Raw genomic sequence first — 19,407 nt, forward strand, 5'->3', positions numbered from 1 at the left:
AAGGGAACAGTGCTCACTGCATTCAGGGTTTTGATCCTGTTAGATTCTTAGTTTATGATTATCACATGCTGTCAACACGTTGCAGCAGTGATGCACCCATGAAATAAAGATTCATAAAATGTAAAAAAAAACAGATATAAGAAAACACTTAATTTAGGAGTGCTTCTCTATCCTTTATATTTATAAAGTGAGCAAGGGACCCACTTTTGGGCATACCCTGCCAACTTAGGGGGAACAAAGCAAACACAAGGAGATGATGGACGGAGCACTGAAACCTCTCCCATTTCCCCGCCTGGGGCTTAAGTTCTGCCTCAGCCAGCACCTAGCATTTAACTTTGACCTGTTGCTGATCAGGGAAATCGACGCATGAATGGATGAATGAGATTCCAACTGCCCCAACCTCCTATGAAGTGAACCTAAATCCAAAGGAACAGGCTTGACATAACCAGTGGAGAAAGAAACCCTTGATGATCCTGACTCTAATCTGGCACTGTGAAGAGAAACGAGAGGTGAAGGATCATATAGGATAAGCAGGAGGCCCACAAACTACTCTTCATTCATCATTTTTTCACATACCATTTGAGGTGGGGCAAGCTCATGGGTTTTTCGCTTCTGACTCCAAGCTCCCAACACCCAATGGCTATGACCTGCTCTGGGGACAGTGGCAGGTGGGAATTCTGACTGTGGTTGTACACCTGTCAAATGATAATTCAGGCATATCAAGGTGAGTTCAGGCAGGGGAGATACTGCTCACAAAGCAGAAGGTCAAAAGTTTGCTTGATCTCGATTTTCAGTACAAATGCAACCATAAAAGTGGGGCCTAATGATCCTTCTGAGGTTTCAAGCAGGAGGTGTCCGAAAAGTTACATCATGGAAAAACTGGCCAAGCGTTCATAGCAGCAGGGCTTTTTTGATCCTTTAATGTTAGTTCTTCCTATCATTGTAAAGCATTGGATTGTTCAACGAGTAACAGGGAACATGAGTTTATACCATTGTGGGATAAGTTTGTTTTACTCTACTGATGATGTGCTGTTCCAGTAATATTCCCGCTGGGTACAAGAGGAAACGCAGATCTTACATGTAGTGTATGTACTTGGTGAAGGAGATTATGACTGAATGCCTTTAAGTAAGAACCTCCCTAATCGTAATGATACTGCAGTGCCATCGATCCTCTTCTGGCCTAGGATAGCTGACCTCTGGGCCTGTGTGTAGAGACGTGCACTTGAGAACCGGAGCATGGAAGAAAGGGCTTGCCTCCATCAACCTTAATGCACGGCATGTTTGTGAGCACCTGCTGATGAATAATTTATAAATTACTTCATTCTGGATAAGGGTTTTGTAATTAGCAGAGCAGCTGCATCACTACGATTTATTGAAAGTCATTTTCTGAGCCAAGCTTTTGTCTCCGTCGGTTTTTGCACATACGCCGCCTGGCCAGTAGGAAAGATGATGAGCGGGCCCTTGGAAGGCTGCCATCACTCTGTGCAGTGGGAGAGGGGGCATCCCCTTCCCACCCTTAGCACCAAGTGCAGGGATGGGGCATGATCCCTCACAAGTCAGAAGGATGACCAGATATCTGGGCCGGCACCAGAGGAGTCAAATGGAGTCAAGAATTCAGTGGGTGGCTCAAGTAGGAGCCTTCTGAGCACTGGCCTCATCATCTGCTGCCGTCTGGTCACTATGTTAGCCAAACCATTTGACCATCAGGGTGATCAAACAGATAACCAGCTGGTGGCTGGCTGACCAGATGATTGGTTAGTGGCTGGCCAATTATGCTGACCGGTTGGCTGGCCTGGGCTGCGATATCTGACCTCTGTCTCCCCAGGGTTCTTAAGCTTTCACTTAATGGGGGCTTAATAGTCAAGGAAAAACAGCTCAGCAAGGAAGAACCAAGAGAAGAGAGGATTGGCTGGATCCATAACCCTTCTAAGCTCCCTAGGCATGAGCACCAGGAAGGTAGTAGGCACAAACCAGGGCACCCTTTGCCAACAGACTGGGGTTTACCGGCCATATACAGGGTATGTTGATTGGAGACTAAGCAGGGCTCTTGAATCCCTCTGGGGTGTGGAGTGAAGGCTGGACCCCTGCAAAGCCCATCTAATGGGCAGATCCTGTGGCAGAGTGGTGTCGGACTGAGGAGGATTCTTTGTATCCAGCAGACTGAGCAGCTCCCACAATCCCCCATGAGCGACGGGTGAAGCCATGGCTTATGCCTGGTAGGCACGATCCCCATCGGCTGGTGGTTGCAGAAATGCCTGCTCAGGACCGGAAGAGGCCCCCACCTGCATGGGTTTGCCAGGTATTAATATGCCCACCAGTTTGCTTGTCGGCTTTGTGTTGGTAAAACGTTCACTAGTGACATTTCATTCTCAAGGCGGACGCAACCAATGGACAGGTATGGATGTACTAACTCAGTAAACCCTGTTGCAAGCTAATTTGAATTACACCCTTGCCAAATTCTTATGACACCTGAAGAGGAAGAGAAAGAAGGTGATCCCCAAACCACAACTAACCTGTTTCCCTGCAAAGACTTTGAGGGATCCGTGACAGGAACAAGTCTGTCTTCCCATCTGGCAGCAGGGCAGACGTGGGGTTTTCACTAGTTATTGTGCAGTTCCTTGATTTGTTCTTGCTGATATCAGGAATTCTATTTGGCCCTCAATATTATATTGACATGGAGCAGCTTTCAAGTAAAAAATAAATACAGAGTGTGCTGGACAAGGTAAGGGGCTGCATCAATTCGGAATCAGCCAAGATGTCAAATTTGTGGCAAATGAACTGTCCTTTCTTTTCTGGCCATGCACAGTGGGGATAATTCCAGAGGAAGAACTTCAATGGAGTAGCATTGAAATGTTTCAAATGCGTAGTCCAAAAGGGATTACAATCTGGCATACTGAGTTCACATCTTGAACTGCTGAGATAGAGTTAGATTTGCAGGTTACCAATCTCCTGAATATATTGAATGTATATAGAAGACTATCAAAAGGCCCCAATCATAAATAAAAAGGAAAGGTAAGTATTTTTGACAGCAAGGGTTCATTTAACATGAAAAACATGCATTTTCTTATAAATAATTTACCTGATGCCATCAGTCTTTACTGGAAAGGATCCTCACTAGTTTAGAATATTTCAGTTTTCATACAAGGACAACGAGGCAAACATTGAAGACGTACTGTAGAAACTAATACTAGATATTGTAACTGTTACTTTGTCAGACAAAGTAGGAATTTATTGTCTGCAAGGGTTGCCAAGTTGGTAGTGTATTTACAAAAACATTTTAAAATGTTATTTACCATAGTGTTACCTTCACCAGAATAACATTTAAGAAGCAACCTCGAATAAGTCGCCGGTCACAAGCATACCAACAAATTGTGTGACCTTGAAGGATGTTCTTTAGTAGGCCCAGTGCTAAAGACATCGGATTGCAGCAAGACATTTGTAGTCCAGATAACATCTTCAATCTAGGGAACTGATATAGTACTTTCTCAGCTATATTAGAATGTGGAATATGTGTGCCCTATGTATTTTATCAATAACAAATATTTGAAAATCCATGGTAACTATTTTATGACAGTATACATTTGGACTTTGAAGAGAAAGCATCAAAGAAGTTGACTAGATTTTCTACCATTATCAAGCTTATTTCTCCTACTTTAAGTTGAACATATACTTACTTTTGGTCTCTTTACAAAGGTAACTTACACTTATGAATTAGTTACATGTGTAAGTTTAGCTTTACGCGTTTGTGTAACTTTACTACATTTGGCTATTTACAAAATCTGAGTGTAAATGACTAAAACGTGTGGAATAACAGGTCTTTGCACATCAGTTTAGGTGGCGGAATCAGATAAATCCTAAAGTATGACCATATAGTACCATCATGTAACTTGGCATGACCATATTTACGTCTGCCGATATCTCCTCACTCGGGGAGATCTTACACATAAAATGACAGGAGAGGCAGAAACTTTGCACAAGGGTTTGCAAATATCATTCTGTAGTACTTTTTGTAGTACTACAATATGTACTACAAAATGCAGTTTTTGAACAGGAACCCACGTCTTTTCTGCTGACGAGGATGGAGGCCTATTCACTAGCCTCAGTTCCCATATAATTCATCTTATGTGGTCAGCCAAGCTCTATGGATGGAGTGCAATCTTGGCAAGAGTGGTCATACACTTGTCTGCTTTTATATAAGGACTTTGAAATGTATCCATGTAACAGGTGTAATACATATTCTGACCGCAAAGTGCCACAGGAGTGTCCCAGTTCAAAGCTGCACTGGTAAGAAATATTTTTTTTCTCTTTTACTATGCATCTACAAACAGAGAAAGTTTAGGCCAATTCACATACGCATTTTTGGCTGTGAATCTATGTTTATGGCTGGAATTGCCTTTAAGGAATTTATTTATTTATTTATTAAGTTTATATAGCACGACAGCTACCCGTAAGGGTTTCCCGGCGCTGAAAGACAATTGAAGCAACATACAACCCAGAAAAGTTATTGGGCAAAAAGCCAGGTCTTCACGGCTCTACGAAAATGGATGTGGCAGTACTCCATCCGTAGAACCAAGGGAAGCGAATTCCAGAGTCTGGGTCCCAAGGTCGCGAAAGAGCTGTCGCCCATTCTTGAGAGTCTGAACTTAGGTATGCAGAATAAGTGTTGGGACGAAGAGCGAAGTGAACGTGTAGGCAGGGGTGTAAGGTGTGACAAAGGCCTGAAGATAAGAGGGGGTAACTCCAATCTTGATCTTGTGCATAAAGCACAGTGCCTTGAATTTTACACGATTTTCAAGGCGGAGCCAGTGAAGCTCCCTCAGGCGCTCAGTAATAGGATCCCGTTTTCGGCAGCCGCAGAGAAGCCATGCAGCAGTGTTTTGAACCAATTGGAGACGGCGTATAACCGCCTTGGTTGACCCCAGATAGAGCACGTTACCGTAGTCTAACCTGGAAGTCACCAAGGCAGTCATCACTGATCTCTGGGTGTTGGGAGGTAATATCCAGAAGATTTTTCTCAGCCACCGTAAGATGGTAAAGCAGGTGGCTGCAACTTTGTTGGCCTGATCTTTCATAGATAAACTCTTGTTGATAATCAACCCAAGATTACGCGCCCGTTCTGATGGGGTGGGCAAGGAACCCATGGCCGATGGCCAATGTCTCAGGCTCCAAAGACCAGGTTTATTTCCAAAAACAAGTACCTCAGTCTTTCCGCTGTTTAATTTGAGAAAGTTACGATTCATCCAGCAGGATATTTCACTGAGACCAGTTTGCAGAGAAGAAGAATAGGTGGAGTCAGCTTGGGATAAAGAAAATACAATTTGGGAATCATCAGCGTAAGTGAATAGATTCAAACCAGAACGATGTGCAATGTGGGCTAGAGGAATAACGTAAAGGTTGAAGAGAAGGGGGCTAAGGATTGAGCCCTGGGGGACACCATGTGAGGACAGATAGGCATTGGAAATAGACGTGTGAGAAAAAATTTGGAAAGTGCAGTCCGTGAGAAAAGATGTAAGCCAGTTCAAGGCTTTACCCCCTATGCCAAAGGAAGCTAGGTTCTTAAGAAGGATACTGTGCGACACAGTATTGAAGGCTGCACTGAGATCAAGTAATATCAGTGCAGCCGTTTCGCCTCGATCCAGTAGCAGGCGAAGATTCTCTGTCACTTCTAGGAGAGTGGTTTCTGTAGAGAAACCAGAACGAAAACCAGACTGGGAGGGATGAAGAAGATTGTGAGTTGCCACAAATTGTGACAAATGCAAATGAATATGCCTCCCAAGGATTTTAGAGAATGCAGGCAATAACGAGATGGGGCGAAAATTAGAAGCAACATTTGGGTCCGCGGTCGTTTTTTTAGTAGCGGGGTGACCATTGCCTGCTACCAACAACTAGGGACAGTGGCCGAGCTAAGTGAAAGGTTAAGTAAAGTGCAAATCATGGTAAGTTGAGGGAGCTCCAGCATGCGTAAAATCGAGATGGGTAAAGGGTCAACTGGAGAGCCTGACTTAATGTTGCTCAAGATCTCCAGATGGGTAGATGGGCAAAGATCAGGCCAGGTCAAAAGTGAGGCCGAAGGAGGACACAAGGCTGGGGGCAGCATCGAGAGATCTGCGCCATTTCCCGTAATAAGGGGTGAATTCGTCAAGGCGTTACTATCATCTCGGGCTGCAATATCTGGATAGATATTCTCAATTTTATAAATAAAATACTGGGCGAGTTTGTCACATTTACTGCTAGATAAAGGGGGAGCTGTAGCAGTAGTCTGTGAGCCAACAAGGTTTCTAACCACACCAAACAATACTTTGGATTTGTTTATTGCTTCGGTGATTATTTTATTTGCATAAGTGGCCCTAGTGTGGGCACATGCCTTGTGATACTGCTTTCATTCCATTTTATATGTAAGACCGGCTGAGATGGAATAATCCCTTCTCCAGACACGTTCCAAGTTTTTGCATCGGGATTTATGAAGACGAAGTGTCTCGTTATACTAAATGGCAGGAGATTTGTGAAACACTCTTTTCTTTTGAACAGGGGGGAGACAGATGTTAATAGCTCCCAAAAGGCAAGAGTTCATAGAGCTGGCCACAGATTCCATGTCACACAAACCTAGTAAGTTGTATGGCACAAGATCGAGCAAGGCATTGTTATAAGCAACAATATCAAGATTCTTCCAGTCTCTCTTCCTGATATTCACAGAGGGATTGTGATTAAACAGTACTTCATTATTCACCACGGTAAACTTAGTGAGGTAATGGTCAGACCAAAGAACCGGCAGCGCTGGAAAGCAAACTAGTTGAATGATGTTAGAAAAAATTGGATCCAAGAGATCCCCACCTTTGTGAGTGGGGCCCTTATTATGTAAGATTAAATTCATAGAAGCTAGATCCGCAGTAAGATTGCCAGCCACGCTGTCCGTAGGGTCCTCTAAGTGAACATTCAAATCGCCAACAATTAAAAAATTACTGGACGATGTAAGGACGGATACTATATATTCTAGAAATTGTGACTGCCAAGAATTCACAGAGCCCGGAGGACGATACACTAGCAGTCCCGTAAGGGTGTTTTTAGGGTTAAGGGCAAGCTTAAAATGCAATGCTTTGCAGTTGCCTATTATAACAGGATCAGATTGACATTGATACTTTTTCTTAAATATAATTGCCACGCCACCCCCTACTTTTTTAGGACGGTCACTCCTGACAATGGCATTCTCAACAGGCAAAGCTTTGGCAATATCAGGGCCGGAACTGTCGTGAAGCCATGTTTCAGTGATGAAGAGTGCGTCCGGGGCTTCATCAATTAAAAGATCAAAAATCTCACGTTTATGCTTGGGCAGTGAGCGACAGTTCAAACTTAGAAACGTGTAGCTCGAAAGAGGAGGAGTGGTAGTCTGTGATACTAGGCTGCTGCATAACTGTGGAACGTCTAAACAGAAAGAGCAATGAGGGCAGTGTTGAGGGAATTGGTCAAGCATGTCAAAGGAGGCCACAATATGAGTCCTCAAAGGTCTCAGATCCAATAGTTGTTTGGCATTGTAAGTGAATAATGTCCACGAAATTTGGCCAGGGGCTATGGCCCTGGGGCCAGTATGGGCGCGGACGGGCGCAGACAGGCACGCCTTTGGCGCTCCTTTGGCGTGCCATCTGCGCGCCCGCTGCGCCCGCCCGCTGCGCGGACGGGAAATGACACACATTTATATGGGAAGAGGGTGGTAGAGTCGAAAAGACTAGACCGCGATCCCTGCACCTCCCTAGAAGATGGCGGCTCAGCCCGCAGCAGCGTTCAATCGGCTGTGCGGTCAGATGTCAGTGCAACAGAGTAGTCTTGTGCAAAATGAGCAGGTAAGCAGCAAATAGAGCGAAATAGTTAAAAATGATATTAAAACACAGGATAACGTATTCTGCCTAACTTTCCCAGCTTTCCGCCTCAGGAAAGTGAAATTGCCAAAAGTCAATCAATGCGCGTCATGGCCAGCGCGATTTAAATACCTGAGAGGACGGGAGGGTCGAAAAGACTACACCGCGATCCCTGCACCTCCCTAGAAGATGGCGGCTCACCCCCGGCTCAGACCGCAGCAGCGTTCAATCAGCTGTGCGGTCAGATGTCAGTGCAACAGAGGAGTCATGTGCAAAATGAGCAGGTAAGCAGCAAATAGAGTGAAATAGTTAAAAACGATATTAAAACACAGGATAACGTATTCTGCCTAACTTTCCCGGTTTCCCGCCTCAGGAAAGTGAAATTGCTAAAAGTCAATTTACGTCACTTTGTAAATGGTTTTACTACTGTAGATTTCTCTGCCACTTGTGCAGAGAGACCTGCAGGAAGTGGGAAGATCAAGTTCTTTTTTTGACTTGCAGGTTTCTGAACACCCACAAACCTATACATTTATGGACATTCACAATTTGCAATCTGACCCATTCTCAGCCTGGAAATGATGAATGATTTGCTGAAGCCAGGGGCTGATGTAACTCATTTTCAAGAATGGAACGCGATTAGTCCACCCCTTCAGGAGCTCTCCCCAGTGAGGGAACTGGGGCTGCGAGCTGCGAGCACATTCCTCTCGTGCAAATCTATTTTTGCTTCTGTGTTTTACTCATTCCGCTTTAGGAGCGATTTTTAAACTATAAAATTTGTAGAATTGTGCACCTCCTACCTTACTGTTCCGCTTTTGTTTGGGGGGCCTGAAAAGTTAAGGGGAATATTTTATTTAGGCACACTGACACTTGAACACCTTCTGCAATCCCTCTGCCGGCACAACCGCTTTTGCCGAGACTCGGCCGCGGTGGGCGCCATCTTGAGTCAGGCAGGGACAGCGCTCTAGTCGCGCCGTCCTCCCGCCCATTTGTTTACTTAAGGGATCTCTCCCTCGCGCTCGGTGCCCTTCAGGAGCTCTACCCAGTGAGGGAACTGGGGCTGCGAGCTGCGAGCACTTTCCTCTCGTGCAAATCTATTTTTGCTTCTGTGTTTTACTCATTCCGCTTTAGGAGCGATTTTTAAAGTATAAAATTTGTAGAATTGTGCACCTCCTACCTTACTGTTTCCGCTTTTGTTTGGGGGGCCTGAAAAGTTAAGGGGAATATTTTATTTAGGCACACTGACACTTGAACACCTTCTGCAATCCCTCTGCCGGCACAACCGCTTTTGCCGAGACTCGGCCGCGGTGGGCGCCATCTTGAGTCAGGCGGGGACAGCGCTCTAGTCGCGCCGTCCTCCCGCCCATTTGTTTACTTGAGGGATCTCTCCCTCGCGCTCGGTGCCCTTCAGGAGCTCTCCCCAGTGAGGGAACTGGGGCTGCGAGCTGCGAGCACTTTCCTCTCGTGCAAATCTATTTTTGCTTCTGTGTTTTACTCATTCCGCTTTAGGAGCGATTTTTAAACTATAAAATGTGTAGAATTGTGCTCCTCCTACCTTACTGTTCCGCTTTTGTTTGGGGGGCCTGAAAAGTTAAGGGGAATATTTTATTTAGGCACACTGACACTTGAACACCTTCTGCAATCCCTCTGCCGGCACAACCGCTTTTGCCGAGACTCGGCCGCGGTGGGCGCCATCTTGAGTCAGGCGGGGACAGCGCTCTAGTCGCGCCGTCCTCCCGCCCTCCTCTCTTTCTACAACATGTGCAAACCGGCCAGACGGCGCAGCGGGCTGGCGCAGCGGGCGCGCCGGACGCGCGCCGAAGCCGCGCCTAAGCCAAGCCCGTCTGCGCCCGTCTGCGACCGGACTGCGCCGGGCGCAGGGCATGCTGCCCAGCTTCCCTCTATATTCAGGTATGATAGAAAAAATGTACTTGCCCTACGTTCACATACAGTTATTCACTACGCCGATTGCCCCCCATTGACCCCCGATCCTGTCCAGTCTCATGTTCACATTGTAAATGGATACCCCCTGTTTTAACCTCTGAAGATTCTCACCCACCCTCTACCCTTAATACCAATCCCACTTACTTCAAGGGAGGTCTCATCAATGCTAGATCTCTCGCCTGCCACAGTCAAGACATATTCGACTTAATATCTGACCACAATTTAGATGCCCTCTTTATCACCGAAACGTGGCTTAATGACTCATCCAATCCTGACTTGGCTACTGCCCTCCCTCCTGATTTTACTTTTTTTAGACGGGACAGACCGCTTGGACGAGGCGGTGGGATAGCATTTGCAATAAAAAAAACTTTCCCCTGCCACATATTCGACCTAGAACATCTCAAAGAAAGTGAGGGCTTAGGCTTCTCTATCAAAATTAATGCTGTTACTTCCTTTTCGGGGGGACTTCTTTACCGTCCTCCTGGGAATGCCACCCCTTTTCTTGATTCATTAGATGAGGCCCTGGGAACACTTACTCTGCGCAATCCCTATTTCACCTTATTAGGAGATATGAATTTGCATTTAGAGTCTTGTGTGGACCCCCACGCCATTTCCTTCCAACATTCATTAAACATCTTCGGACTAACCCAACATGTCACTGCGCCCACCCATCTCGCAGGTCATACCCTTGACGGTATTTGCTCTAACCTCACGTCCCTAAACACGTCCCCTCCGATACCACAAATTTGGACTGATCACTCCTTTATTCCGTTTGACATTATGACACAAGTTCACACTCTGCCCAGCAAGATACACCCCCCCTCCTCCTTCACAGTCAATTGGAGGAAAGTGTTGGAACACATTAAGCTGGACTCTCAACCTTTACCCAAATCCCCGAAACCTACTGGAGATGTAATAGCCGATTCTCATAATTTCCATACGTGGATGGATCAAATTGTCTCGGCGAACTCCGTACCTAAAAACCAACATGTGAAACAACACAAAAGAAAACCTAATGCTCCCTGGTTTACCCAGGCCCTCTCCGACAGTCATCTTCTATGTAGAAGACTAGAAAGAAAATGGAGAAAAACGTATGATGATGCCACAAGGGCACTTTATGTCCAACAAAGGAAACTATATCTCTCCAACATAAAAACGGCTAAAAAGGAACACTTTACTAAAGCCATAAATGAGGCCCATCAAAAACAAAAAACTATCTTTAAGATAATTAAGTCCTTCACCCATCCTAAAACTCTCACGCTCGAAATCCCCCCCTCTGCAAGCCTGTGCAATCAAATCGCAGACTTTTTCGTTGAGAAAATTGTTAATATTCAGAAAGACTTCCCCTCCCCCCTGACTACATCTCACGTGGAAACAGACAATTATCTCCCTCTCTCTAACTTCAAACCTGTCTCCATTCAACAAACATGCAAGGCAATTCTGGCATGCAAATCAGGAGCCCCTACTGACCCCTGCCCTCCCAGCATCCTGCACCATTTGATTGATACTGTTAACCCTTATATCAACATCATTATTAATGAATCTCTTGAGTCCGGGATAGTGCCTAATGACTGGAAGAAGGCCATAGTGAAGCCTCTGATGAAGAAGCCAAACAAATCCCCCACCGACCTGACCAACATGCGCCCCATTTCATTACTTCCCTTTCTTGGTAAGATCACGGAACAACTAGTATATGAAGAGCTAAAAACTTTCGTTCAGATTGGTAACTTCTTACATCCGCAGCAGTCGGGTTTTCGTTCCGGTCATTCTACCGAAACAGCCCTTATAGAACTAGCTGATTCCATCAAGTTCCTGCAGGATGAGGGCAGGCAGGCCGTCCTCATCCTGCTTGACCTAACAGCAGCGTTCGACACCATCTCGCACGTCATCCTTATCAACAGACTGCGAGAGATTGGCGTGACAGACACAGTTCTGGCTTGGGTTACATCTTTCCTATCTAACAGGTCCCAAACTGTGTCCCTGGGCCCCTATCTATCCAGCAAGAAACCCATAACATCAGGAGTCCCCCAGGGGTCCATATTAAGTCCTCTCTTTTTCAACATCTATATGGCACCCCTCCTCGCTGTGATAGAATCTCATGGGATCCTTGTCACGTCATACGCTGACGACACACAACTTGTCGTCACGATTGACAAAAAGTGTACGAACGCAGAGTTGCGTTTCCAAAATTGTCTTTCTGATGTTTTCCAGTGGCTAAATAAAAATCATTTAAGATGTAATAGCGCCAAAACTGAAATCATACCGCTGAGTAAAGATCTATCCTTCTGCCCGAAGGACTGGTGGCCCATAGGATCTGAGGCCCCTCGCAGCGCCGTATCTTCAGCACGGAACCTGGGCGTGCAATTCGACTCATCCCTCTCTTTTGACGAACACGTCAGGATCACGGCTGGACGCTGTTTTGGACTTATTAAGTCCCTAAAGAAATTCTTTGACCTCCTCCTCATTGCAGCCCGAAAATCAGTTGCGGTAGCTTTGATACTCTCCAGACTTGATTACTGTAATGGTTTAATGGCGGGAGTGAAAAAGTCCACCCTCAAAAAGCTGCAGAGCATACAACACGCAGCTGCTCGATTAGTGCTGGGACTTCCTAGAAGGTCATCAGCCTCAATGGCGCTAAACACCCTCCACTGGCTACCTTTACACAAAAGGATCTTCTTTAAACTCCTTCTTACCGTTTTCAGAGTTATGAAAAACTCAGGGCCCCTTTATCTTGCAAAGCGTTTTACACGCTACCACCCCTCGCGATGTCTGAGATCCTCTGGCAAAAATCTTATCACCATTCCAAGATTTAAGTACATAACCAGGGGTGGGAAGACCTTTACTGTCCTGGCAGCCAGGGCATGGAACACTCTACCGGTCAATCTTAGATTGACGGACAAGGAGAGCATCTTTAGAAAACTTCTAAAGACATGGGTGTACCAACAATCAGACGCCGCAGTATTGGCAGCCATCTAGTTTCAGCTTCTTCATTTTTCTTTCATCCTTCTCCACTTTCATGTACTCGTAGCACGCTTTCCTAGCGCCAAGATGCTCCTGCCGGAGCGAATGTCTGCGCTCTATAAATACACATAAATATCAAAAATATCAAATAGATTTGCTGGTGTTGCAATGGAAAGGTTTTCCCTTAGAGAAAGCTCTTTCTCTCTCTAAGAGATGAATAGGCTCAAATAGGCAAACTGAAAATTTCACATAAATTGAGCAATAAATATTTTACAGTGGGTGCCCTTTCAGCCCACCAGGTGAGTGCAGGCTATGGACTCTGCTCTCCAGGAAGAGGATAGCTTCCATCCATATCTGTGATTCTCACCAAGCAGGCAGAGCGCGCTGTGCTTTAAGCAGAGCTACAGGTATGCCAGCTACACTAAAATAACTGAACATAGCAAAGCGGATGTCATGTTCCATGAGCTGAAATGTAAAGTTTGTGTTTCAAAAGAATTAACTCCCAGACTGGGAATTAATTCTTGAAAGATAATTTATTGACCTACACAAACAGAGAGTTGTATCCTTGCACATAAGGTTCTGTGAGACACTTTTGAGCCAGGATCACTATGCCTGACATGCGGGTCCTGGGAGAGGAAATCTAAATACAGTACCCCTACTCTAAATAGAGCAGGGCAACTATCTCTATCAGCTGATGACCTGGTGGATGACAGGGTGTTTCTGATAGATAAGCCAGCTGAAAACCCCTCTGTCAGAAACTCAGCACTTCCTTCTACTCCTCATAGAGTGCGAGAACCTCAAGTTGGCAGACAAGGAGCACCCCCACTGAGTTGCAGTGCTCCACCAAATCCTAAATGAAACACAAAGACTAGAAGTGGACTTGATAAATTGGGTTTATCCCATCCTGGAGGTAAACTCACTATATTGATAGCACAGAGAAATGCTTGAGCCACTGTGGAAAATATTTAAACACAGCAGACAATCACCATCATTAGTGACCACGTTTCATCCTACACAACTGCAACAGACTCTAGGATCCAAAGAGAGACCTCTATAAGATCATAGCAGCAAAAAATGAAAGACACAGTGATGGACTTGGCACTTTTTGGCAAATGTTCCCTAAACTTTTTGCCTTCCCCTAGACCTTTATTCTGACATGGTGTTCCCAACGTAGAAGCATTGGGCACTTTGCCACTGCAGATCAGTGTCAAAGTGCAAGTGCAAGTGCACCCTGTGTAAAGTGTAATGGTAATTGGTTGCCCGTGATTGGTATTTTTGCCTTCCTAGTAAAGTCCCTAGTAAAGTGCACTATGTGTTCCAGGGCTGGTAATGCAAATGCTACTAGTAGTTCTGCAGCACTAATTGTGCCACCCACACCAGTAGCCTTATAGAGAGAACTCAGGCCTGCTACTGCAGTGCCTGCGCACAGTTTATGAAACAGCCTTGTTGTCCTTATAAGTGCACCCCCTTGCCAGGTCTTACCCTTCCCTTTTTATGCACATGAGACACCACTATGGTATGCCCAGGGTATCTACTGGGCGCAGTGCAGTGTATGTGAAAGGTAGGACATGTACTGAGATGGGTACCATGTCCTGACAGTGAAATACTCTCCATTTCATTTTTCACTGTCGAAATGCCATCTTCCCCATAGGACAGAATGGGGGAGGCTGTGTAACATGTTTCCAGCCTATCTTGCCATAGGCTTAAGATAGAGAGGCAAAGTTTAGTATGCCTGAACTCACAATTTAATAATCTTTTTATGAAGGTGGTTTTTGCATTGTGTGTTTGGAAATCACACTTTTAGAAGTGGTTGTTTTTTGTGTTCTAACATTTCTGTGTGTCGCTGCCTGGTTGTGGATTGACTGTCTGGATTTAAATGTGATAGGATCTGGGGAATATCTTAACACAAGGGAGGAGGTGAGACAGCAACAGGCTGACCTGCATCTGGAGTGTAGAGGGGAGGAGTAGCCCCTGGAGGCGAAGAGGCCTGAGCTGCCGCCATAAAACAATGGCTCCATCTCCTGCTTAGTGATTGAGAATCCAGACCCCCACTAATCAAAGGAAGAAGGTGGCACTGGCAGGGAGACACCCAGAATTGTTTTAAGCAGGGGTCAGTGCCCCCCTGAACACAAAGACTTCAAAGACATTTAGGGGTATAACTATGAGAGCTGAAACACCTGGACTTTGCAATTGGATTGATCAAGACTGACTGTCGTATTCCACAGGCGGAAGAGGCGGTGCAGCGCAAGTTGAGCTGAGTTGAGCTGAGTTGAGGAGAAACTGTGCAGAGCGGCTGCAGTGGGTTCGGGTTCGGCGCCTGCAATAATCGGATCAGATTGCCGGTCGATTACCTCTGCCTCTGCATCTGGAGTCCGGAGTCCGAGCCCCCGCTGCGCTGTGTCATCCAGGCGGGAGCAGAGCCGAGCTTCGAGGTCCAAGCTGAGCCCCGCAGTCCTCCGGAGCTCGTCGGAAGTTACCCGTGCACAGGTGAGAGCTGCCCAAGCTCCGCGCTCCACATGCTCCACGCCCCACGCACCAGCCCCACGCCCCAAACGAAAACAAAAGTGAGGACAGTGACTTCGGGGGGTGAGGGGGAGTGGGGGACAGCATTGGAGCCAGACTCTCTCCCTCACCCCACATTTCCAACCTTCTCCAGGCCAGAAGAGCCAGTCCGGGTTTTGCAGTCCGCCAGTAGCAGCAGCAGCTGCAGAGTCCCATAGAGTTGAGCGGATCAGAGCGGAGCCAGCGGTACCAGCAGAACGGGGAAGGCGGCTGCTCCTCAGCTCCCGTCACCACTATCACTGCCACTGCTGTGGGACGCCGTGTAAGGCGAAAAAGCAGGAAAACAGAAAACCGAAAACAGAAGGTAAAGGTGACAGGCGGGAGGCGCCGAGGCACCAAGGCGCAGTTGGGGGAAATAGTGGAAATAGCGGAAGGCTGCGAGAAGTGGCGGAGCCCGGGGGAATCAGCAGTTCCTGGACCCCCGCCTCATAGCGCCACACAACGCCACACAACGCCTCAGAAAGCCACACAGAGCTGATACAGACATACATAGTGGCAGCTGCACAGAGGAGATACACGCTACTCCAGGGAGACGCTGGGAGCTGAAACTGCTTGACACTGCCCCTGGTCCCTGGCCCCCGGCTCCCGGCCTCAAGGACAGTCAGAGAGCAAGAGAGGCAGTGGGGGTAGAGAGGGGTTGACTGAGGCACGGGCACGAGCGCGGCTGCCGTTAGTGGCTGCTGCAGAGTAAGAGCCTGGGGATTGTCAAGGCTGAACCGACCAGGTCTGTTCTTGCTCGTGGCAACCCCTGAGTGCTCCGCTTGTGTTCTGCCCCTGGTCCCCCACCCCCCCCCCCCGCCCCTTGTGTACCTCGGGAGCCCTGGGTGCATATTATTAGTTAATTTGGCCACCAACAAGTCTTGGTGTGTTGGAGTTTTGTGAGGAGTGGAGCCGCAGAGCTGTTGAGGCACAGTTACACCTGCATCCGCTACAGCAGTCATAGTGGTGAAAGAGCAGTGATAGAGAGAGCTGCAGCAGTGGCAGGACACGCCTGAATGAAAATTGTGGGGATGACAGGTGGCAGATGAATAGGTGAAACGCAACCCAGTCTCCAAAAGGCCCTCAATAGAGTCTAGGATAAACGGCTAAACAAGACAGAGGCAAAGTTACTGATAACTGATAAAGATACTGATAAGCCAGGCAGCACAAGGCTTAGTAACGTTGGGTTTCACCATGAGGTCTGGCAAAGTGAGGAAGACACCGGGGGACAAGATTCCAGCCTCCAGAAGTGCTCTTAAACGGAAAAGATTGGAAAAGTTGAACTCCACCAAAGTAAATAGTTCTAAACAGAATCCACTTATCTCACCAATTGCCTCCCTCTTTGAAAAGTCAATTCAAAATAAAATCTCGCCTAGTACGCGATTCCAGTTTTTGAAAGATCCGGGGGGAGTTTTGTTCTCATCAACGGAAGGAGTCCTGGGCTTATCAACACCTATAGTGCCAACAATGGAGATTAGCCCAGGGGGGCAAGCGGCAGCTATGTCAATCAAAGCCGTTTCGACACAAGATACAATAACCATCCTTGGTGATATGGATGAACCCTTGAAAAACATTAGTCTAACGGAGAGCCCAGGACACACTGAAAAAACTAAAAGCCTCTGTGGGAGAAACCGTGAAGTCTTAACAGTAGCATTAGTACATACTACCTCAATGCCATCACTAAACCTGCAGTCTCCAAAAATGTTAATAACAACTAATCCAAGTCAAGTATTACCAACCACAAAAGAGTCTGCAAACATGGTGGAATTAAAAAACACTGATTTGATGGAGTTGGCATGCGACAAAAGCAAATGCGAGAATGAGCCGGCCAAATGCCTCTCGGAGAAAGGGGAGTTAGAGGAGGATGGAGTTACTGAGAGAGACAATGAGAATAAGTACCTGTCTAGTGAGTATCCTACTGAACACTTACAGAAATTAATAGGCCATGGGGGGGCCCCATTGACAATAATCAATACCAATAATAAAGACCCAATAAAAGAGGAACTCATGACTAAAACACAAATGGATATGGCCTTTGTGAATCTGGTTGCCCCTCTTCTAAAAGCCTTGCAAACATCGGCAAAAACAATGATAATGCAATCTGATAAGTTGGATATCCAAATCGACTTAATGAATATTATAGCGTCAAATATAGCAGGGATAAATACAAAGTTGGACAACCTGAATAACCTGATTACAAGAGCACAAGCTCATACATATCAGTCACAATCCACCTGCCCTTGTGGCCCTGTTTTGGACAAATTGAGCTCTCTCCCTATCATCCTCGAACAGATTTTAACCCTAAACCGAGGTTTGATTAATGCTGATCAGACGCTGGACAGTGCAAGCAGCTCTAAACTTGATGAAAACTCACTGATCGATGAAAAATCCTCAAACATGATGAGCCCCAATGTGGACAAAAAGGCCATGGTCAGGATTAAAATTAATGAAGTAGCAAATAAAACGATTTTGTTAGACTCTAGTAATAACGAGATCACAAAGCCAAGGTTATCCAAGAGACAAAGGAAAAAAGAGAGGAAACCTCGAAACAAGAAAAGTGAGGTGGTGTCAAACAAGGTATATGGAGTGTATCCTATTTTCGCGAATTTGAATCAAGGTCAATCAAAAATTGTGGACAAAGGTGGAAGTAACATGGATACTTCAGTAAGTGAAGATACGAATACTAAAGGTAACTCATCGTCCGAAAAAGCGTGTAAAAACCGAGAGCAACCAGTCACTGTTACCAAATCTCTGCAAGTTAAAAAAATACAGCATAATAAGATGGATGGTATAAATCAATCGCGCACCGCTGATCCAGACATTCAGTTCAATATTATGGGTACTAATTGTATGCAGCCGGAAGTAAATGATAAGATCAAGCCCATTGAAGCCATTGCCCATGGCACAGATAAGGGAGAAGAAGAAGGATGCCAACAACTTAGTGGCAACTCTGTGAAATTTATACCAGCTAAGTTACAGGTTGATGGTCACCTGATAGACAAAATAACTCCTCTAGAAGGTTCAAATAAACTCGCACAAATGTCAGTGAATAGTGATGAATGTCAAATGGCAATTCCAGCGTCCTCCATACAATCAATAGAGCTTGCGACTGTACCTAGAGAAGATCGATTGATCCATGAGCGCCAAAGACTAAATGCGGAGCATAGTGCCCTGACTGAGAAAACAGGGAAATTCTGTGTAAAGAATCCAGAGAGTACTCTAATCTGCATCCCTAAGCAGTTAGTCAATCACAAAGCTGGATTGGAGCTGCACAAAATAATCTGGACACCAGAGTATAAGTCTCAGGGGGCACATGACATATTAAATAGGAGCAACATTTTGAAGCTATTGACGGAATTTGAAGACCTAAAGGTTACTTGTACAGATGATCTTGAGCGGGTTGAATTTCTTAAAGGCACGACTGATGCTTCAGCAGAACAAACCTTGACAACCTGGAAAACAACACAAATAGCAGAAGCAATTATGGGGAAAGTCGATATTTTTCCATCATGGGGCATTCAGATATCGCATCAAATTTCCCCACGCTACCCTGCTCCATTGAAGAGGCAGGGTGGAGTTCAATACTCCCTGAAAATGGACAAAGTATCTTTAAATAAAATTAAAAAACCAGTATATTCCATATTATTTATTGCTAAGGGTAGGAGTGAACCCATGCCAGAACATGAAGAAATTAAACGGGGAAATGGGGAATCAGACAATTCCATAGATAATTGGAAATGGCTCCCTGGTATGTTGAATGAAAAAAGGAAGGTCTGACCAATTGAATGGAAACTGAAACATGACTCCAAAAAGGATATACATGTGGTATCCTGGAATATTGCTGGTGCAAAACGTTTACTGGAGGGAGGTTTTCCATTGGATGAATGGCAAGGGTGTGATATAATTGCTCTACAAGAAACCTGGCTACAAGAAGAAATTGCCCTTGCCGGGTTCATACACCATAGTGTAGCAGCTGAGAAATGTAAGATCTATGGCCGGGCCATTGGTGGACTTTCAGTATACGTGTCTTCATCCTTAAAGATTAATTCAGAACAATTACAGTCACCAGATTCTAGTATTCAGCTAATTAAACTAACAGATCACAGGAAAACCA

At 45.8% G+C, this 19,407-nt stretch overlaps 1 protein-coding gene across 1 annotated transcript; it reads left to right on the top strand.

Annotated features, from left to right (window-relative positions):
- The first annotated feature begins 15,413 nt into the window (after positions 1-15,413).
- LOC147708093 (uncharacterized) lies at positions 15,414-19,070 on the top strand. Its single transcript, XM_086925707.1, has 2 exons — positions 15,414-15,576; positions 15,619-19,070. Exon 2 carries the CDS (start codon positions 16,488-16,490, stop codon positions 19,068-19,070), a length of 2,583 nt encoding a protein of 860 aa, XP_086781833.1. The 5' UTR covers positions 15,414-15,576; positions 15,619-16,487.
- The last annotated feature ends 337 nt before the right edge of the window (positions 19,071-19,407 follow it).

The sequence above is a fragment of the Lissotriton vulgaris genome, chromosome 6 (assembly GCF_964263255.1).
Source record: "Lissotriton vulgaris chromosome 6, aLisVul1.2, whole genome shotgun sequence".
NCBI lineage: Eukaryota > Metazoa > Chordata > Amphibia > Caudata > Salamandridae > Lissotriton > Lissotriton vulgaris.

What these genes read in the sequence shown, in the direction of transcription:
- LOC147708093 (XM_086925707.1), top strand. Translation starts at nt 16,488, where the DNA reads ATGAGGTCTGGCAAAGTGAGGAAGACACCGGGGGACAAGATTCCAGCC.